General features: G+C 33.5%; 2 protein-coding genes across 3 annotated transcripts; both read right to left on the bottom strand.

The window, feature by feature from the left end:
- Positions 1-24: 24 nt before the first annotated feature.
- On the bottom strand, positions 25-9,203 carry LOC111456399 (beta-fructofuranosidase, insoluble isoenzyme CWINV1-like). Of its 2 annotated transcripts, XM_023098244.1 has the most exons (10): positions 9,004-9,203; positions 8,872-8,880; positions 8,439-8,785; positions 8,231-8,371; positions 7,769-8,143; positions 6,971-7,129; positions 6,649-6,887; positions 6,417-6,507; positions 6,074-6,282; positions 25-102 (listed from the first exon to the last, which is right to left on the bottom strand). In XM_023098244.1, the coding sequence occupies exons 1-9, from the start codon at positions 9,182-9,184 to the stop codon at positions 6,103-6,105; spliced, it is 1,722 nt and encodes a 573-aa protein (XP_022954012.1). In that variant the 5' UTR covers positions 9,185-9,203; the 3' UTR covers positions 25-102; positions 6,074-6,102. The 2 variants fall into 2 exon arrangements, with proteins under 2 accessions (XP_022954012.1, XP_022954011.1); XM_023098243.1 differs by lacking the exon at positions 25-102 and having other exon boundaries at positions 5,974-6,282.
- On the bottom strand, positions 28-3,247 carry LOC111456400 (beta-fructofuranosidase, insoluble isoenzyme CWINV1-like). The gene is made up of 8 exons (XM_023098245.1): positions 3,049-3,247; positions 2,917-2,925; positions 2,346-2,833; positions 1,889-2,263; positions 1,034-1,192; positions 712-950; positions 481-571; positions 28-325 (listed from the first exon to the last, which is right to left on the bottom strand). Exons 1-8 carry the CDS (start codon positions 3,227-3,229, stop codon positions 146-148), a joined length of 1,722 nt encoding a protein of 573 aa, XP_022954013.1. The 5' UTR covers positions 3,230-3,247; the 3' UTR covers positions 28-145.
- Positions 9,204-18,534: the final 9,331 nt, after the last annotated feature.

Below are 18,534 nucleotides of genomic sequence, written 5' to 3'. Positions count from 1 at the left end.
TATTTTAACGTCTTTTGATTGATCACATGGATTTCAAAACCTTCACACATGAATTAGTGCCAAATCCAAAACAGTTTCAACAGATTGAGAGGAAAAATAAAAAGAAATATTTTATTTAGTTGCCAATTGGGTTACCAAAAAAAGGTTAAATTATTTGAGCTTTTTTCAGGCTCCAAGCACGGAGTTTTGTGATGGTTACACTCTCTGTTCCATTGTTAAAAGCATAGAGACCAGCTTTGTCTCCAATCGCCAACCTTGGATACACTCTCGCTGTGATGCAAGCCTTCCCTTTCGATCCAAAGCTTTCCACAATTGAGTGATCAATCTGTAAATGTTTCATAAAAATGGTCAAATTCATCGATCGAGATCTACTATGGTTAGAATCGATAGACTTTAACCCGTGTACGTGAAGAGTAATAATTATGAACATCGAGACTCGAACACGATAAAATGCTCCATTTGTTTAAAAAAGAATCTCACCAGACTTCTCAACGAAACGTTTTTACGAACTGGGTCTACATCTAAGAATGCTCCATACATTGTCTTGTCATTATCTGCGTTCAATGAAGACCTGTCCAACGAAAAAAAAAAGGTTCAAACATCAACAAATCAGTCAAACCGTCACGGTTCTGTAACGTTACTGTTCTTTTCTCATTGTTCAACGCATGGTCGGACGATATGAAACAATACACATCACGTTGTTCGATTTACCTGCTTTGGTCGCTACACATAAGCACGACATACTTGTCTTGTCGTTTGAATATCCTAAAGAACACGGAAGTGTACTCTTCCAAGTTGTTGGAAGCCAAAACTAGAAGCCCAAATGGACCAACTCCACCCTTGGCAGCTGCTCCCATTTGGCTACAAACCAATTGTGGGTCTTTCCATTCAGCCTTCAGCAGATGAGCTTTGTTGAAGCTTTTCACTTTGAATGAAACATCAACATCGGCCTGTAATAATAATAACAATAATGCCAATAACAAACCAAACACAAAATCAAACAACCTTAATTAACACAAAACCAGTCACTCACCTGTGCCGCTGTTACACCTTTTACTGCAATTATTGATCCTTTCTCCAATACTTTGTTTGTCAATTTAATTTTGTCCTTTCGAAGCTTTTGAATTTCCGCAATTGGCCATTGAATTAGTTGCTTTCCAGATGCATCAAGCCAAACTGTCCTTGGAATTGCCTACAAAAATAAAATAAATAAATAACCATTTTAGAATAATATTGTTTGAAATTAATTATTTTCTTGTTTTTTTTTTTAAATTTTTTATTTCTATCTTATTTTTAGCATATAGGGTGGGCTATAGTCAAAGAAGTTGGGGGAAAAAATGCACCACGGTTTCTCTTTTAGGGTTCTAAGAATAGGAGAGAAAAGACCAAGCCAAATTGGGCCACTACTTGGTGTATGAATGGCTCAACTCCGTTTTATTTTTTTATTGAGGCCGAACCTAAATCTTCTTAATGCTATGTCATACATGACATATAGCTTAGATGACGTGATCCAAACGTTCATTAGAGGAGTTCTAGATGACAGAGATAACGTGATATTGAGCATACATAGAAATAAAAGCAATTAAACATGAAACAAATTTTATGCACCCAGAAGTAAATAAATAATAATTTTTTTTTATAGTTTTTAAAAAAAATATAATTCTGTAATTTTAAATTTTAAAATTTAATTATATTCATTTTTTTTAATATAATCCTTTTAAAAATAAAAATAAACTTTTTTATTAAAATAAGATAAAATTGGAATCTATCTCTGTTCATGTCGGCCAGGAAGTTTTTTTTTTTTTTTTTTCTTTTTAAAATATTTTTTAATGCTGAAATAAAAGGAGTTGTATTATTCAAACGTTGACTTTGACTTTGACTTGGTTACCTGGACGCCAGACCATCCCTTCTTGATATCATCATCAACGCTGGAGGATTCATTCACCCAACCCCACAAAACTCTCCTCTTCTTCTGGCCGTCGAAGAATGTCTTTGAAGCGTAATACTTTCCATAATCATATCTCAATCCGGAGTAGTCTTGGATTGATCCTTTATCCGGAACATAAATATCTTTCTTCAAATCATATGTTCCGACCGTGTACTGATCATGCTTAGTATCATCCAAGCTCACCTTCAACACGTGTTTCACGTGTTGTCCACTCACACTCGTGTCAACGCCCGCCCGACCATTCTTTGCCACAGGGAAGAAATCTGGACACTCCCACATTCCCATGCCATCGGCATAATGAAGTGGATGATCAACCTACAGATCAAGGACCAAAAAGTTCTATTACAACTTTAGACCATACGTAATTGAGATAAGAGTTTTTAGCTTTCTACCCCACCTGATCCCACTTAACAAAATCTTTGCTTCGGAACATAATGGCAAGTCCACGGTCATCAACTTTGCTCCCGATGATAACCCGCCATTCGCCATCGGGGCCGAGCCAGGCGGTGGTGGGGTCGCGGAAGGAGCTAGAGTTGATGTGGTTTTGTGGGGTGGGAGCCATGAGAGGATTCTTTGGGGATTTCACCCATTCTCTAAGATATGGGTCAGACAGATTCTTAGGGACAGCCAAGTTTTGAACTTGTTGGTTTTTAGGGTTAATTCCTGTGTACAGAATGGCCGGTTTGTCACCAGGGAGAATGGTGGCGGATCCCGACCAGCAGCCGTTTATATCGGAGGGCTGAGATGGGTAGATGGCATAATCATGGGGTTTCCAATTGATCAGGTCCGTTGATGTGGAGTGGGCCCACACAATGTTACCCCACACAGCTCCTTTAGGATTGTATTGGTAAAACAGATGATAAATCCCCTTGTATATCATTGGCCCTGAAATCATCACAACGGTTCAATTATCATTCAAATAATAATTTGTTTTATAAAAACAACAGAGCAAGGAGAGATGAACAAACCATTTGGATCTGTGATTGGGCAGACAGTTCCATAGCCAAATTGAGATGAGAAACAAAAAGATGGAAACTTTAAGAAGAAGAAAAAAAACCCAGAAGAACAAAAATGGAAAAGAAAGCGAGAGAGAGAGAGACCGTTGATCCAGTTCTTGGGAGGCTGAAAATGGCAGGAAGTTCTGTAAGGCTGTTCATGATGATGAAGAAGAAGGCGAGAAGGTTGAGGTGTGTAAACATGGTGGGAAGCTTGCAGCTTCAAAGCTCCATGGCAGAGCAAGAAACAGAGGAAAGAGATGAAGCAGAGAGAGGAGGAAGCCATTGGTGAAGAAGATTCAAATATTGGGTTTTTTCCATTTGTATTTATAATTAAAAATCTTATTTTCATTGGCCACATTTAGAGAGAGAGAGATAAAAAAACAAACACTTTTATTAGATTTTCTATTAATTTTGTGTCTAATAAAATTTTATTATATTTAACAATTTTTAAAATTATATAAAATTAGCCTTTTTAACTTATTTAGTATTGGAAACTGATTGAGGAGATTTTGAAAAGTAGAAAATAGTGTGAAAAGTCGAATCTATCCTAGATTTGCTAAAACAATGTGTTGTTATAAAAATAACGAAGATGATAATAATAATAATAATATATTAATAAAGTTTGGATATTTTAGTAATTTAATACCCCAAAAATAAGGAATTTTATAACACAAATAATTCTACTCCATTTTCTACATCCTTTTTATTTGACCTTACACCTATAAAAGAAAACCACGTGTCACCACAAATAATTTTTAACTTTTTTAAATGATTAATGTATTAATATTACTATGAGTATTTTTTTTAAATGTAATACAAATAATAAGAATATTTATTTTATTTAAGAAATTATTTTTTAAGTTTTTTTAAAAAATGAAGGGGTTAATGATGTTCGTTTTTTAATAATTTTTTGAAGTTTAAATGTATTTTTGAAACAAATAATTAATTAATAATTTAGGTAAAATTAACGTAAAAATATATATATATATATATATCACTATTAGGATCACAACCTACTCGTAGTATGGTTGTGACATGGTTGTGACACCAGTCATGTACACACACTTAAACTAGCAGACTACGACATAATTTGTATACATGAGTTTATATAGAGATGTCTACGGGACGGGGCGGGGACGAGGAAGCTTTCCCCGTCTCCTTCCCCGCCACCTATTTCATATTTCATCCTGCATAATTTTTCATTTATTTTTGTGGAGATAAAAAAATTACGGGAAATTAATTTTTCCTCATTTTTTTTCCTTTTCAATATAATCTTTAATAAAAATTTGTAATAAAATAAACATGAATAATATTCTACCAACTTGATATTTAAAATTTAAAATTTTAATATTACACTGGCGTTTAACAATTAAAAAAATCTATAACATAATTGTTAATTTAAATATTACCTGTCTCAAAATTAATTAATTAATTTTTTTAATATAGTAAAAAAAAAAAAAAAACGAGAATGTAGAGAATAAAATGAGATGTGACGTTACTTTTGAAGGATCTCAATCAAGAGTAGATGCAAACTTGAGCGTTATAATAAATGCAAGCTTGCTAGACATGAGGTGACGTTTATGGTCGAAATGAAACTTAGTTCTGCATATATCATACTCGGTCGAGGCATGCTTAAGGTTCGATGAAGCTATAAAGACGAGCGGAAAAGTATGATGGGGCTAAATATTAAATAAGTTACTGGGTGTTCTTGTAATGATTTAAAATAGAGTAGCAAGATGAACATCGACACGTACGGAGACGCCCGTAATGCCTCCCTTCATTAGCTTGCCTCATTACAGCTCAGAATAACATTCAATTCTGAACGACTAACTTTTATCAGTAAAATGAATGACTTGCTTCTTTCGTGGGGCGTCATTTCATTCTCGTAACGGAAGTGAGTGCAACTACTCTACCTTGGTGCATGCACCAGAGAAGTTCCTCGTGAAAATTTCACTCGCTCTTGTTTTTAGTTCTTTCTAAAGAACCCTCTTTTTTTTTCTTCATTTTATTCTACATTACTTGATTATTTTGCTACGAGCGGCCTAAATGAGCGTTATTTCAAAATTTGGCCTTAAAAAAAGTCTAATAAATGTTAGCATAGTTCAACCGTAATTGACATATACTATTCTCGTGAAGTTAGAGGTTCAAAATCTCCACGCTCCTCATCTAAGGTTTAATGGCTGAAAAGAAAAAATTATGTTTCTTTTGTCACGTTGCCATTGTGTTAATATGTTATTATTTGCACGTTGTTCATTTTGAATTCTGACTGTCATCGTCCTGTCATACATGTCTTGATAGTTTATTATTATTATTTGGTATTTAGAGACCCTTAGTGATTACTTTAGCAAGTATGGGTTGCTAGTTGATGCTCTTTGTGGGAGATGTAGGCTAACTCACGAGGAACCCTATACTGCGTAAATGAAACTTGTTTCAATTGTGGCTAGAGCAATCGTCTAGTTAATTATCTGCGTCTCTTGTGAACCAATCTGTTGATGAGCGGGTGTAACAAGATGTGGAGGTTTATACGATGGTCAAATGGGCAAGAATTTTGGTCTTCATTTCAGTTGTCGTTCTTTCATTATATGAAATAGTTTGGATCTCGCTCACTATATTTGTAATGTGATATGTCTCGTGTAATGAAAACACGTCACCTATGAAAGTTATAATTTTCTTCTCCTCTCCTCTCCAATAGGAGAGGTAAGGAAATTATAGAGAGCAAGAGATGGGGGCGGGGATCACTGGGTTCCTTGCGGAGAACTTTCTCGGTTTTTGTTTGCAATAATAATACTAATTTTCCGTCTCTGTCCATACCTTAATCTACTTTCTGTCGTATTCGGGATAGATTTTTGTATGGTTTCGACCCCTCTCATAGCATGTCAACTCGTTTTTAGATATCTACCGTGTGGAAGAAGAATCGTTTTCTTATTAAATGATTTTTTTAGTGAAAAATAAAAGGTGGGTCTCACACTATTTTAATGTTTTTATTAGATTCATAAGAAAGCAAAGGAGAAGTTGATCACATGGGAATGCAGACTAATCACGTGGATTTCTCAACCTTCACACATGAATTAGTGTCAAATCCAAAACAGTTTCAACATAAAATTGATTAAAATAAACAAAGTAAAAGGAATATTTTATTTAGTTGCCAAAAAAAGGTTAACTTATTTGAGCTTTCTTCATGCTCCAAGCACTGAGTTTTGTGATGGTTACACTCTCTGTTCCATTGTTAAAAGCATAGAGACCAGCTTTGTCTCCAATCGCCAACCTTGGATACACTCTCGCTGTGATGCAAGCCTTCCCTTTCGATCCAAAGCTTTCCACAATTGAGTGATCAATCTGTAAATGTTTCATAAACATGGTCAAATTCATTGATCGAGATCTACTATGGTTAGAATCGATAGACTTTAACCCGTGTACGTGAAGAGTAATAATTATGAACATCGAGACTCGAACATGATAAAGAATCTCACCAGACTTCTCAACGAAATGTTTTCACGAACTGGGTCTACATCCAAGAATGCTCCATACGTTGTCTTGTCATTATTTGCGTTCAACGAAGACCTGTCCAACAAGAAAAGCAAAATTCAAACATAAACAAATAAGTCGAGTTGTCACGGTTCAGTAATGGTACTTTTCTTTTCTCGTCGTTCAATGCACGATCGAACGATATGAAACAATTATGCATTACGTTGTTCGGCATACCTGCTTTGGTCGCTACACATAAGCACGACATACTTGTCTTGTCGTTTGAATATCCTAAAGAACACCGAAGTGTACTCTTCCAAGTTGTTGGAAGCCAAAACTAGAAGCCCAAATGGACCAACCCCACCCTTGGCAGCTGCTCCCATTTGGCTACAAACCAATTGTGGGTCTTTCCATTCAGCCTTCAGCGGCTGAGCTTTGTTGAAGCTTTTCACTTTGAATGAAACATCAACATCGGCCTGTAATAATAATAACAATAATGCCAATAAGAAACCAAACACAAAATCAAACAACCTTAATTAACACAAAACCAGTCACTCACCTGTGCCGCTGTTACACCTTTTACTGCAATTATTGATCCTTTCTTCAATACTTTGTTTGTCAATTTAACTTTGTCTTTTCGAAGTTTTTGAATTTCCACAATTGGCCACTGAATTAGTTGCTTTCCAGATGCATCAAGCCAAACAGCCCTTGGAATTGCCTGCAAAAATAAAATAAATATAACCATTTTGGTATAAAGTTTATAGGGAAATATCTATTTTAGTCTTAATGTTTTGTAAAATTAATTATTTTACATTTTTTTTTAAATTTCTTTCTCATTTTTAGCATAGGATAGGCTATAGTCAAAGAACTAGCTCGAAGCAAAGGTATCAATAAATAGCTACTTGGGTCCCATTTTCCGTTTCTCTCTTAGTGGTCCTAGAATAGGAAAAAAAAGTTCAAGCGGAATCGGCCACTATTTGAGGGTGGAAATAGCTCAACTCTGTTTTATTTTTTCATTGAGGCCGAACCTAAATCTTCTTAATGTTATGCAATACATGACATAGAGCGGCAGATGAAAAATATAAAAAGCACCAAAAAGTAAATAAATAATTATTATTTTATAATTTTTTTAAAAATATAATTCTGTATTTTTAAATTCAAAATTTAAATTATATTTTTTTAATATAATCCTTTTAAAAATAAAAATAAACTTTTTTATTAAAATAAGATAAAATTGGAATCTATCTCTGTTCATGTCGGCCAGGAAGTATTTTTTTTTCTTTTTAAAATATTTTTTAATGCTGAAATAAAAGGAGTTGTATTATTCAAACGTTGACTTTGACTTTGACTTGGTTACCTGGACGCCAGACCATCCCTTCTTGATATCATCATCAACGCTTGAGGATTCATTCACCCAACCCCACAAGACTCTCCTCTTCTTTTGGCCGTCAAAAAATGTCTTTGAAGCGTAATACTTCCCATAATCATATCTCAATCCTGTGTAGCCTTCGATCGATCCTTTATCCGGAACATAAATATCTTTCTTCAAATCATATGTTCCGACCGTGTACTGATCATGCTTAGTATCATCCAAGCTCACCTTCAGCACATGTTTCACGTGTTGTCCACTCACACTCGTATCAACGCCCGCCCTGCTATTCTTTGCCACTGGGAAGAAATCTGGACACTCCCACATTCCTGTGCCATCGGCATAATGAAGTGGATGGTCAACCTACATTATCAACGACCATAAGATTTTATTACAACTTTTTAAATTTAACCCAAAAAGAAAGATAAAATTTTTAGCTTTCTACCCCACCTGATCCCACTTGACAAAATCTTTACTTTGGAACATAATGGCAAGTCCACGAGCGTCAATCTTGCTCCCGATGATGACCCGCCATTCCCCATCGTGGCCGAGCCAGGCGGTGGTGGGGTCGCGGAAGGAGCTAGAGTTGATGTGGTTTTGTGGGGTGGGAGCGGCCGAGCCAGGCGGTGGTGGGGTCGCGGAAGGAGCTAGAGTTGATGTGGTTTTGTGGGGTGGGAGCCATGAGAGGATTCTTTGGGGATTTCACCCATTCTCTAAGATATGGGTCAGACAGATTCTTAGGGACAGCCAAGTTTTGAACTTGTTGGTTTTTAGGGTTAATTCCTGTGTACAGAATCGCCGGTTTGTCACCAGGGAGAATGGTGGCGGATCCCGACCAGCAGCCGTTGATATCGGAGGGCTGAGATGGGTAGATGGCATAATCATGGGGTTTCCAGTTGATCAAGTCCGTTGATGTGGAGTGGGCCCACACAATGTTACCCCACACAGCTCCTTTAGGATTGTATTGGTAAAACAGATGATAAATCCCCTTGTATATCATTGGCCCTAAAATGATCACAACCGTTCAATTACCATTCAAATAACAATTAAAAAAAAAAAAAAAAAAAAAAACAGAGTAGAGATGAACAAACCATTTGGATCTATGATTGGGCAGACAGTTCCATAGCCAAATTGAGATGACAAACAAAAAGATGGAAACTTTAAGAACAAGAAAAAAAACCCATAACAACAAAAATGGAAAAGAAAGCGAGAGAGAGAGAGACCGTTGATCCAATTCTTAGGAGGCTGAAAATGGTAGGAAGTTCTATAAGGCTGTTCATAACGATGAAGAAGAAGGCGAGAAGGTTGAGGTGTGTAAACATGGTGGGAAGCTTGCAGCTTCAAAGCTCCATGGCAGAGCAAGAAACAGAGGAAAGAGATGAAGCAGAGAGAGGAGGAAGCCATTGGTGAAGAAGATTCAAATATTGGGTTTATTTCAGTCCCTATTTATAATTAAAAATCCAATTTTTATTGGCCACATTTAGAGAGAGAAATTGAGGAGAGAGAGAGTGGAAAAAACAAGCCCTCAAAGGTGAGTTGGATTGATAAGTCAAATTGTTGAAAAAAACTATTTTAAAAAAATACTTTTATTAGATAATCTGTTTAATACAAAAGTTTTAAAATTAATAATTAATTTAAATTTTGTAAATTATAACTGAGTTTGTTAATTTATGTCGTACACGACACTAAAAGTTAAAACTTTATACGTTTTGAAAAATATTAATGGTGTGAAAAGTCAAATCTACCCCTATATGAGCTAGGGGTGTCTTCAGGTCCAAGATAACGAGGGACAATTCCTCGTGATATGGTGGATTGTAATAGGTATAAAATAATAATATATTAATAAAGTTTGGATATTTTGGACTTTTAATCAAGTCCATTTTTTATTTAAGTAATTTAATACGCTAAAAATAATGAATTTTATAACACAATTAATTCTCCAACATCATAAGTGTTTTTAGTTGACCTTAGAGACCTATAAAAGAAATCCACGTGTCACCAAAATAATTTCTTTTTTTTCAACTGAGAAATTATGTTTTGTTAACAAAAATACGTGTAAGTTTTATACTTTTCTATTCCTTTAAATTTTTAATTATTTTATGATCTTAAAATTTTAAAAATATTTAAAATTAGTAAGCCAAACTATTAATACCAAAAATATTTTTAAATTTGGTTTTAAAATATGCTTTAAACTTTTAATTCTTAGTTAATATATTTAGTTCTTTTAAAAACGTCTTAGTATATAGATGAGCCCGTAAGTAATATAAGAGTTTTAATTTTTTATAAAAGAAAACTTTATATGTATCCGACCATAAATTTAGACGAGGTTTGTCTTCTCCCGCCAAATACAACTTGTGCGAAACCCAATAATATAGTATGGACACCATACCCTATGTTCATGCCATATTATTTACGGACTCCATACCGGATAGCAAGTGTATGACCCAACCTCCAACACATGGTTGAGGCACAATGTCGGCATAATCGTGTCATCCAACACTATCTTTGAAAGACCCATTTCAAAGGAAGTTGTTGCGAGACTCGCCCTCATTGTGCCACATATGTGCCACATGATAGCTCACTTAGAACATAAAGCCTACGAATGGTGAAGAGCTAACCCCTACCTCTAGTATAGTACATTTTGAGGCATTTTCAATCCAGTAAGTATAGGAAAAAGCAGTTTATACTCTCGTTAGAATCGGATACCATCCTGTATCAAAAGTCACTAAGCTTGACGCTCGTCATCTCCGTGAACAGTTGAGGTATCAATCAACGTGAACAGTTGAGGTATTGCAACGTGTGTGAATTGAACCCGGACAAAGAAAATAATATTACATAAAATTAAAACATTTAAAATTAGAATGTGAGATAGGTGTGGATTGAGGCGTCAAAAGTGAGACAATATTACTCTAAAAAGTTTTGGACATTTTGAATTTTCAAAAGCAATGTGCTTTATTCTTAAAAGAAATTAATTGATGTGACCTATGGCCAATCGATTTTGATTTTTTATTCTTACAAAATAAAAAAATATATATAGAGGAAAATATCGAGGAGTTTGATAAATTTAGGTAAGTAGCTCTGCTGTTCGTTTAGTTTGATAAATTATTTGAAACATGAATGACGAGTGTCTAGTGACCCCAAAATGTAGGCATATTGAATCGACTATAAAAGTCATTCTCACTCATGCAAATCAAAGAACGAGCCCTCACAAGCAAGAGTTCATTACTTGCTCAAGATTAAAATCAAGTCGCATATGATTATATTGTGAGATATTAATTTTCTCCATTAACGGATTTATAAGGAGATATTAAATATTTTGTGGTTTAGTCTTATACAAACTCATTATATATGATACCTGACTCACATGTTTTCACATGAACGATTTGGATCAAATTTTTTGTAACAATTACAAGATGGGTCACATCAATAGTGGCACCAAACATTTTCCGTATACTAAAAATCTTTTAGGTTATTACTTGAACACAGAGGTTTTATGGTATAAATCCCAACACAGAGGTACGTATATGAGCTCCCTTGAGGATTTATGTGTGAGTACGTGGGTCGTGTATAAAGAAGTAGTACACGTCCGATTTTGTCCGAACTAGAATTAGAGACCAAAGTCACTTTATTATAATAAAAGAAAAATGAAGTTATACACAAATTATAGTAATTAATTTAGGTTGATATGTCTTTTTAAAAACACCAAATAATAAATATAAAGTTTGGTAACGTTATAATTTAACAATTGTTGTGTTGTAAAAAAACCCATGAAAGAAGTGATATGGGCCTAAGCCTATTAGTATGAAGCCCATTTGGAAAAAGCCCATTTGGATCCAAATTAGGGAGACCACAAGTTGGAATATGGGAACTATTTTTTACTCGACAACGCTAAATCTGTTTGTAGCGGGATGGTATCAGAGCCACACACCAAGCAGTAGGATGGTATTAGAGCTCGGAAGGGAAAGTCTAAAAAGACAATATCTGCTTGTAGTAGGATGATATCAAAGCTAGACACTAAGCAGTGTGCCATTGAAGACGCTGAGCTCTCAAGGAGGTGAAAAATTGAACCAGTTAATAGTAATACGTAATGGGTTAAATAAAAAATTAAAACAGACAATATTTACTAGCGATTAGCTTGAGTTGTATGTATATATTTTTCTGCATGTATGTATATATTTTCAGTTAAACCATTGAAGAATCTTTGAAATGGTAAATTTGTACCTTATTTTTCGAGAAATACTTCAAGTGACTATTTTGCATTTATTTAAAATAAGCATTAAAATCTCATAAATAGTAAAAAAAAAAAAGAAAAAACTTTGGTAAAAAGTAAAAGTTTTGGTATCAAATATTAAAATTTGTAAGTAAAAGTTTTCTTACCATAAATAGAATATCTTTAATTAAATAAAGGACTCATATTGTAACTTTATTAATTTATGTGCATAAATTCAAAATTATATAGTTGTATCTTTGCATTATATTACCCGATTTGTTCTAAAATTATAGCGTCGTTGATTATTATTTCGTGGAACTCAAAAGAAAAAAATAAAAATTATTCTTCCATAGATTTTAAATTAATTCAAAGGGCTTTGGATGAATTCCACCTTTGAAAATTGGATTTAAGTACACTTTTATCATTATCATTGTAATTTAAGTTGAAAATAAATTATTATTTTCCCTCTTTTATAAAAATAAATAAATAAATAAATAACCTCAAATAAAATAAGACCCACATGTCTCCCTAAAATTTTGGAACGAAAATGTGTTAAAATCATTGATGACTAGTTTTAAATAAGTTAACATTTTACGGGCCTTCTTGCACCCTCTCATGCACTAGGGGAGTCAGAGTCTCGAGAAAATTAGGGTTGTAGTCCTCTATTTAATATGTCTCAAGGAAATTAGGGTCGTACCTTTGTATTCAATATTTTTTATCATTTTCGGGAGTTATATACTAAAAAAAATCTCAATATTTATTAGAAATTATTATGATTTAATAAAGGTAATTTAAAAACAAAAGTTATTTTAAATATATAGTGAAAAAAACAACGAGGAACACGAAAAGGGTAAGAATAAAAATTCAATTCAAAATATTTGATTTTCTTTTATGAAAGTTTCAAAATTATAATTATTTGGTGATTTATGGGGTCAAATTACGAACCAATGATTATTTAGGCGATTTAATTTTATAATAAATAATTAGCGGGAGAGAAAAAACTAGCCGTACGATCTGGTGATTGGGTAAAATAGGGGCCCACGTAAGCAAGTGTCAAAAGGAATTATGCCGCCCTCCTTTCCCTCTCGAGTCAGGCACCGTGAAGGAGTCTACTCCTCACAGACCACTCACGGAATGACACGTGGAATTGTCGGGTCAAGTACGGCTTCGTTGACAGGTCACTCTCACGAGCATGCATGTAGAGAACACCGTGAAAATTACGAACAAATTTTTTTCTGACAAATTAAAAAAAAAATGATGGGATTTGTTTTTGTTTTCGTTTTTTTATTTTTATTTTTTGTTTTTTTTTTAATAAATTGTAAAAATAATTATAGAATAACAGAAAAAGCAGCGTGCTCCTGAAAGCCATCATTAGCCGTTGACTCTCTCCCTTTGTCATTACCCCATACATTTTCCACCGTTCGATTAGCCATGTCCCCACCCTCTCATTTTCAACTTTTTCTCTTATTATTATTATTTTTTTTAATAAAAATTTTCAATTAAATTACAATTTTATTATTTTATTTATTTTATTTATTTCCAAAATTTGGTATATTTATTAATTAACATAACATATAATATATTATGAAATACTACATTTATTAAAAATTTAAATTCGAAATTGAGTTATAATAATAAATATATATAAAAAAAATATTTTTTTTTCTTTTCGGAATTTACACTATTTAAATCACCTAATCTAAAACCAAAATTTTGGGGAACGGTGAAAAGTTTATTTGTGGAATTCAATGAATTTAAAACTATAAAACATAATCCAAATTTGTCCTTTTATCATTTTTTTTATATTTTTAATTATTATTATTATTATTCTAATATTAATTTGTTCGCGTAATTATTAATTTAATGTAAATTGTAAACAAATAATTATTCAATTGGTCAAAATTTTTGAATTATTATTTTTTTTTTCAAACTCTTGTGTTTTTCGTTTAAAACACATTTTTTATGAAAATGGTGGTAAGTCAAGTCTATTTAGTATTATATGAAATAAATAAATAAAAAGTGTTGTTATTTATAAAAATGCCCACATCTTACTTTTCTTTCAAATTCTGCTCCCACGAAGCAAAGAATTTGAAAATTTAGGCACTTAATAGCTAAATTTTCATTGTGTAATAATAACTTACTCTAATTTATATATTTTAAAAAGAAATTATTATAAATAGAAAAAGATTTATTTTATTTTATTTTTTAATAAATAATTTTAATATGGGGAGTAAATTAAGCTAAAAAAATAAAAATAAAAAAGGGGGAATCTTTGGATTAAATATTGAACAATCATTCAATGTGGGACCCACTAGACTTCTGTTATGCCTTCTCGTGAAGCCTCAGTGCTTGTGATTCAGATTTTTATCATTAGCCTCTTTCTCTCTCTTCCAGTCACTTCCCATCCAAATCTGGGCGAGCTCTTTTATCCTCACCCTACATAAAACCTTGGCTTAATAACCCCCCAATCAAATCGCTCCATTTGGATATTGCTAATAATTAATTAACCTTTAAGATTAAGATTTTTTTTTTTAATTTTTATAAATCAATTTAAATCATTATTCTTTTAGAAAATTTCGTCTACAATATATAATAATTTCAAAGATGAAGGATTAAATCGAATTATTTAAATATATTCTAACGTTTATGGGCAAACAAATAAAAAGTATTTTTTTCGTCCCTACATTTTAATATATTTATTTTAGTTGTTAGAAACCCTAGAAAACAATTATTTAACCCGTAACTGTACACTCGAGTCACATAAGTTGTTTGAAAGTTGTACCCTTTGCTTGAAACGAATGTCCTTAATATTGTTCATTTGAAATATAAACTTCTGTGGAATTTTAATCACATCAACAATTCTCTATTCGAACAACGTATTGTCGCGCTTCTCCTCAAATAGTAATCTATCCGTCAATTGGCTCGTTACGTATTGTTATCAATCTCACAGTTTTAAAAACGCGTGTACTATGGAGAGTGTCTAGCCCTACATCGACCAGTGTCTCGCATCGTCTAGTGACTAGTTTTGATACCATCTGTAACAGCCCAAATTCACCGCTAGCAGATCTTGTCTATTTTGGGAGATTATGTATCATTGTTAGTCTCAAGGTTTTAAAACTATCTATTAGGGAGAAGTTTCCACACCCTTATACGAAAAACTTTGTTTCTCCCTCCAACCAATGTGGAATCTCGCATACTTACCTGCTCGAGTCTCGAGAGGTCGCCGACCATCACAACTCGTTCGGTCATACCATCGAGAACGGGCCCGCGTGTTGCTCATCTCATTGGGACTTCTCGAACATTCATCCATCCAGATTCTATCAAGGCATTGACCTTCTTGTGCCCATGTCGTGTCATTTACGGATACCGTATTGGATAACGAGTGTATGTAGCAACCTCCAACACACGAGTTGGGGCGCAATATCGGCACACCCGTGCTGCCTGGTATTATCTTTGAAAAACTCATTTCAAAGGAAGTCGTCCGAGACACTCGTCTCGGTACACTCACCCACACTGTGACACACGTATGTGGCACAGAATAGTTCACTTAGGCCACAAGTCCAGGGGTGACGGAGAGCTGACACCATGGTACTCTTATAGTACATTTTGAGTCGTTTTCAATCTTCCAGACATAACAAACTCTTTCAACGGTTCGATAGAGCTTTACCATGTATTTCTGCTATGATTATTTGAGACCCACGATATTTTATATTTATATATATTTAATGTAAGAAAAAAAATCCTACATGGTTAAAGGCAAGAATGAGGAGTTCACGGGACCTAAAAACAAGAGCCAAAATAAGAATCCTAGAAATATTGTCCTTAGGGTACATCCACATATATTCCTTAATTTCTTTTTAAATAATTTATTTAATTATCTGAATTATTCAATTTTTTTTTTATTTTCTCAAATACAAAATTTATTATTATGCTCATAAATTATTTAATTATCTCCATTAGTCAAGAAAGAATAAAATTAAATATAATAAATTAAAATAATATTGGAACTTAGGTCAATTTCGGGTGGCCTTGTGTTAGGGGCCACAAAATTAGCCAAACTTTTTGACATAAGAGTCAACTAATGGCATCTTTTTTTCTACTTTGGAGATCGTATTGCTCAAGTCATAATCTTTGATTATTAAGCTCTAATAAGTCTTAATGATGTCACTAATCTTTCAAATTAGGGTTTCATTTTCAATCATTAAGTTCCTTTCTTAATCCATTATTTGTACTTCAAAGTAACCCCAAGTTAAAAAAATAATAATAATAAAACCCCACTTGTTCAATTCACGTTAGGATCTCATTCGGTAAATTTGAACTTTCTTTGTGAGATTCCACGTTTGTTGGAGAGAGTAACGAAGTATTTCTTATAAGGATGTGAAAATCTCTCTCTAATAGACGCGTTTTGTAAATCATGAGTCTGATTGTGATAAGTAACGAGTCAAAGTGAACAATACCTGTTAGTGGTGTGTTTGGATTATTACAAATGGTATTGAAGCCAGTCATTGAACAATTCGAGACACTGGTGGAAGTAGGACTAGATTCTCTTCATAGTAGATGTGTTTTAAAATTGTGAGACTGACAACGATACGTAATGAGCCAAAACGGACAATATCTGTTAGTGATGGGCTTGGGCTGTTACAAATGGTATTAGAGATGCGAGACACTGGTCAAACTAGGATTGAACACTCTTCATAGTAGACGCGCTTTAAAACCATGAGATTGACAACGATACGTAATGAGCCAAAATGGACAACTGTTAGTGGTGGGCTTGGGCTGTTACAAATAGTATTAGAGCTAGTCATTAGACGATGCGAGACACTGGTCAAAGTAGGACTAGACCCTCTCCATAGTAGATGCGTTTTAAAACTGCAAGGTTGACGACGATACGTAATGAGCCAAAACGGACAATATTTGTTAGTGGTGAGTTTGAGTTATTACAAACAGTACCAGAGCCAGTCACTGGACGATGCAAGACACTGGTCAAAGTAGGACTAGACCCTCTCTATAGTAGACACGTTTTAAAACCGTGAGACTAACAACGATACATAATGAGCCAAAACGGACAATATCTGCAAGTGGTGGATTTGGGTTTAGGCTATTACAATTGGTATCAGAGCCAGACAACGAGCTGTGTGCCAGCGACGAAGCTGGACTCTCGAGGAGATTGTGATATCTACTTAGGGCATAAACGAAATATGATACTAAACTTAATACTCGAAACATTTAAAACTAGAAAAGTATTACACGACTTTGGATCGGATCGTGGTCGGATGATGATGGATTACCCTAGATGTGACAAAAAAAATAATGAGAAGGAAAAAAAAAAAAGTAAAAATCATAATGAATGAATGAATGAATGAAATTTGATTCAATTGCATGGAAACATAATAATGATGAGGAGTTTGATTTCTTGGAAGGTATGAAAATATGCATAATATTCAAACCATATTCACACTGTCCTCTTCAAATATTATTTATTTATTTTGTTTACTTTAGGGTAAGAGAGAAGGGAAAGGTGATAGTGATTAAACCTTAGGGTTAGTAGAAAAAAATTGTCCTACTTTTTCTCTTATTCAATTAAAGGAAAAAGAACTTCGAGAAAAAAATAACCCTAATAATTGTTTCTACCCTAAACTTAACCTAGCGTGTTCGGTTCTTACTTTAACCTTTTCTCTTTTTTCGTTCCCGTAAAAAAGAAAATCAGATAAGGGTAAAAATGTATGCTTCTAACGTGAACAAACGAGCAGATACCTTAATTTTTGAGCTATGTTCGTATATGTATTACATGTTTTTTTTTTTTTCATACATGTTGACATTCTCGTCTTTACATTAAAGTTTTAACATTTTTACGCGCACGTTTTTTAAGAGTATTATCGAGTTGAATTGAGTCTCATTAAGACATTTTTTAACTAAATTTGTTTTAGAGGGTTAAAAATTAGGGTTACGAAGAATAAATAATAAAAAAATTGAAATAAAATAAACATGTATACAGCTAAGTTCAAGAGTTGGAGATAAGCGGACTTGAACGGCTGATATCTGCCACTGGGTAAACCACTAACTCTAATTCTACCATAGAGACCAACGATAGACAATAACTCCCCCCGAACACAGCTTACAACTTTCATCATACTGTGCTCTCCAAAGAGCAATTCTTCTCAAAATCTCAGAACGTACTGAGAGTTGGAATCCCATTCTAACGGTTCGGAGAAGTCTGCTACAAGAGAACCAGAAATGTGAACCAACTAAATTTTCATTTACGTAAACTCAATGCAACTCAAATAATTTTCACTTATTTTTTTAACATCAATAATTTTTTAAATTTGATATAAATTGAAACATCTCATAATATATATTTTAACTAATTAAGTTAAAATCTCTGGAGAAATATAAATATTATAATTCGAGAAAAATAACACAAATTCGTAAATAAATAAATTAAAAAAAAAAAAAACAAAGGAAAAGACAGAAAGTGCAGCGTCAGAATTAGCCGTAGGGTTCCAATGGCTCTTTGTTTTTTTTTTTTTTTTTTTTTTTTTTTTGG

Source organism: Cucurbita moschata, unplaced genomic scaffold (assembly GCF_002738365.1).
Source record: "Cucurbita moschata cultivar Rifu unplaced genomic scaffold, Cmos_1.0 Cmo_Scf00018, whole genome shotgun sequence".
Lineage (NCBI taxonomy): Eukaryota > Viridiplantae > Streptophyta > Magnoliopsida > Cucurbitales > Cucurbitaceae > Cucurbita > Cucurbita moschata.
Note: the sequence above shows the minus strand (reverse complement) of the source record. Positions and strands in the feature narration are given on the sequence as shown.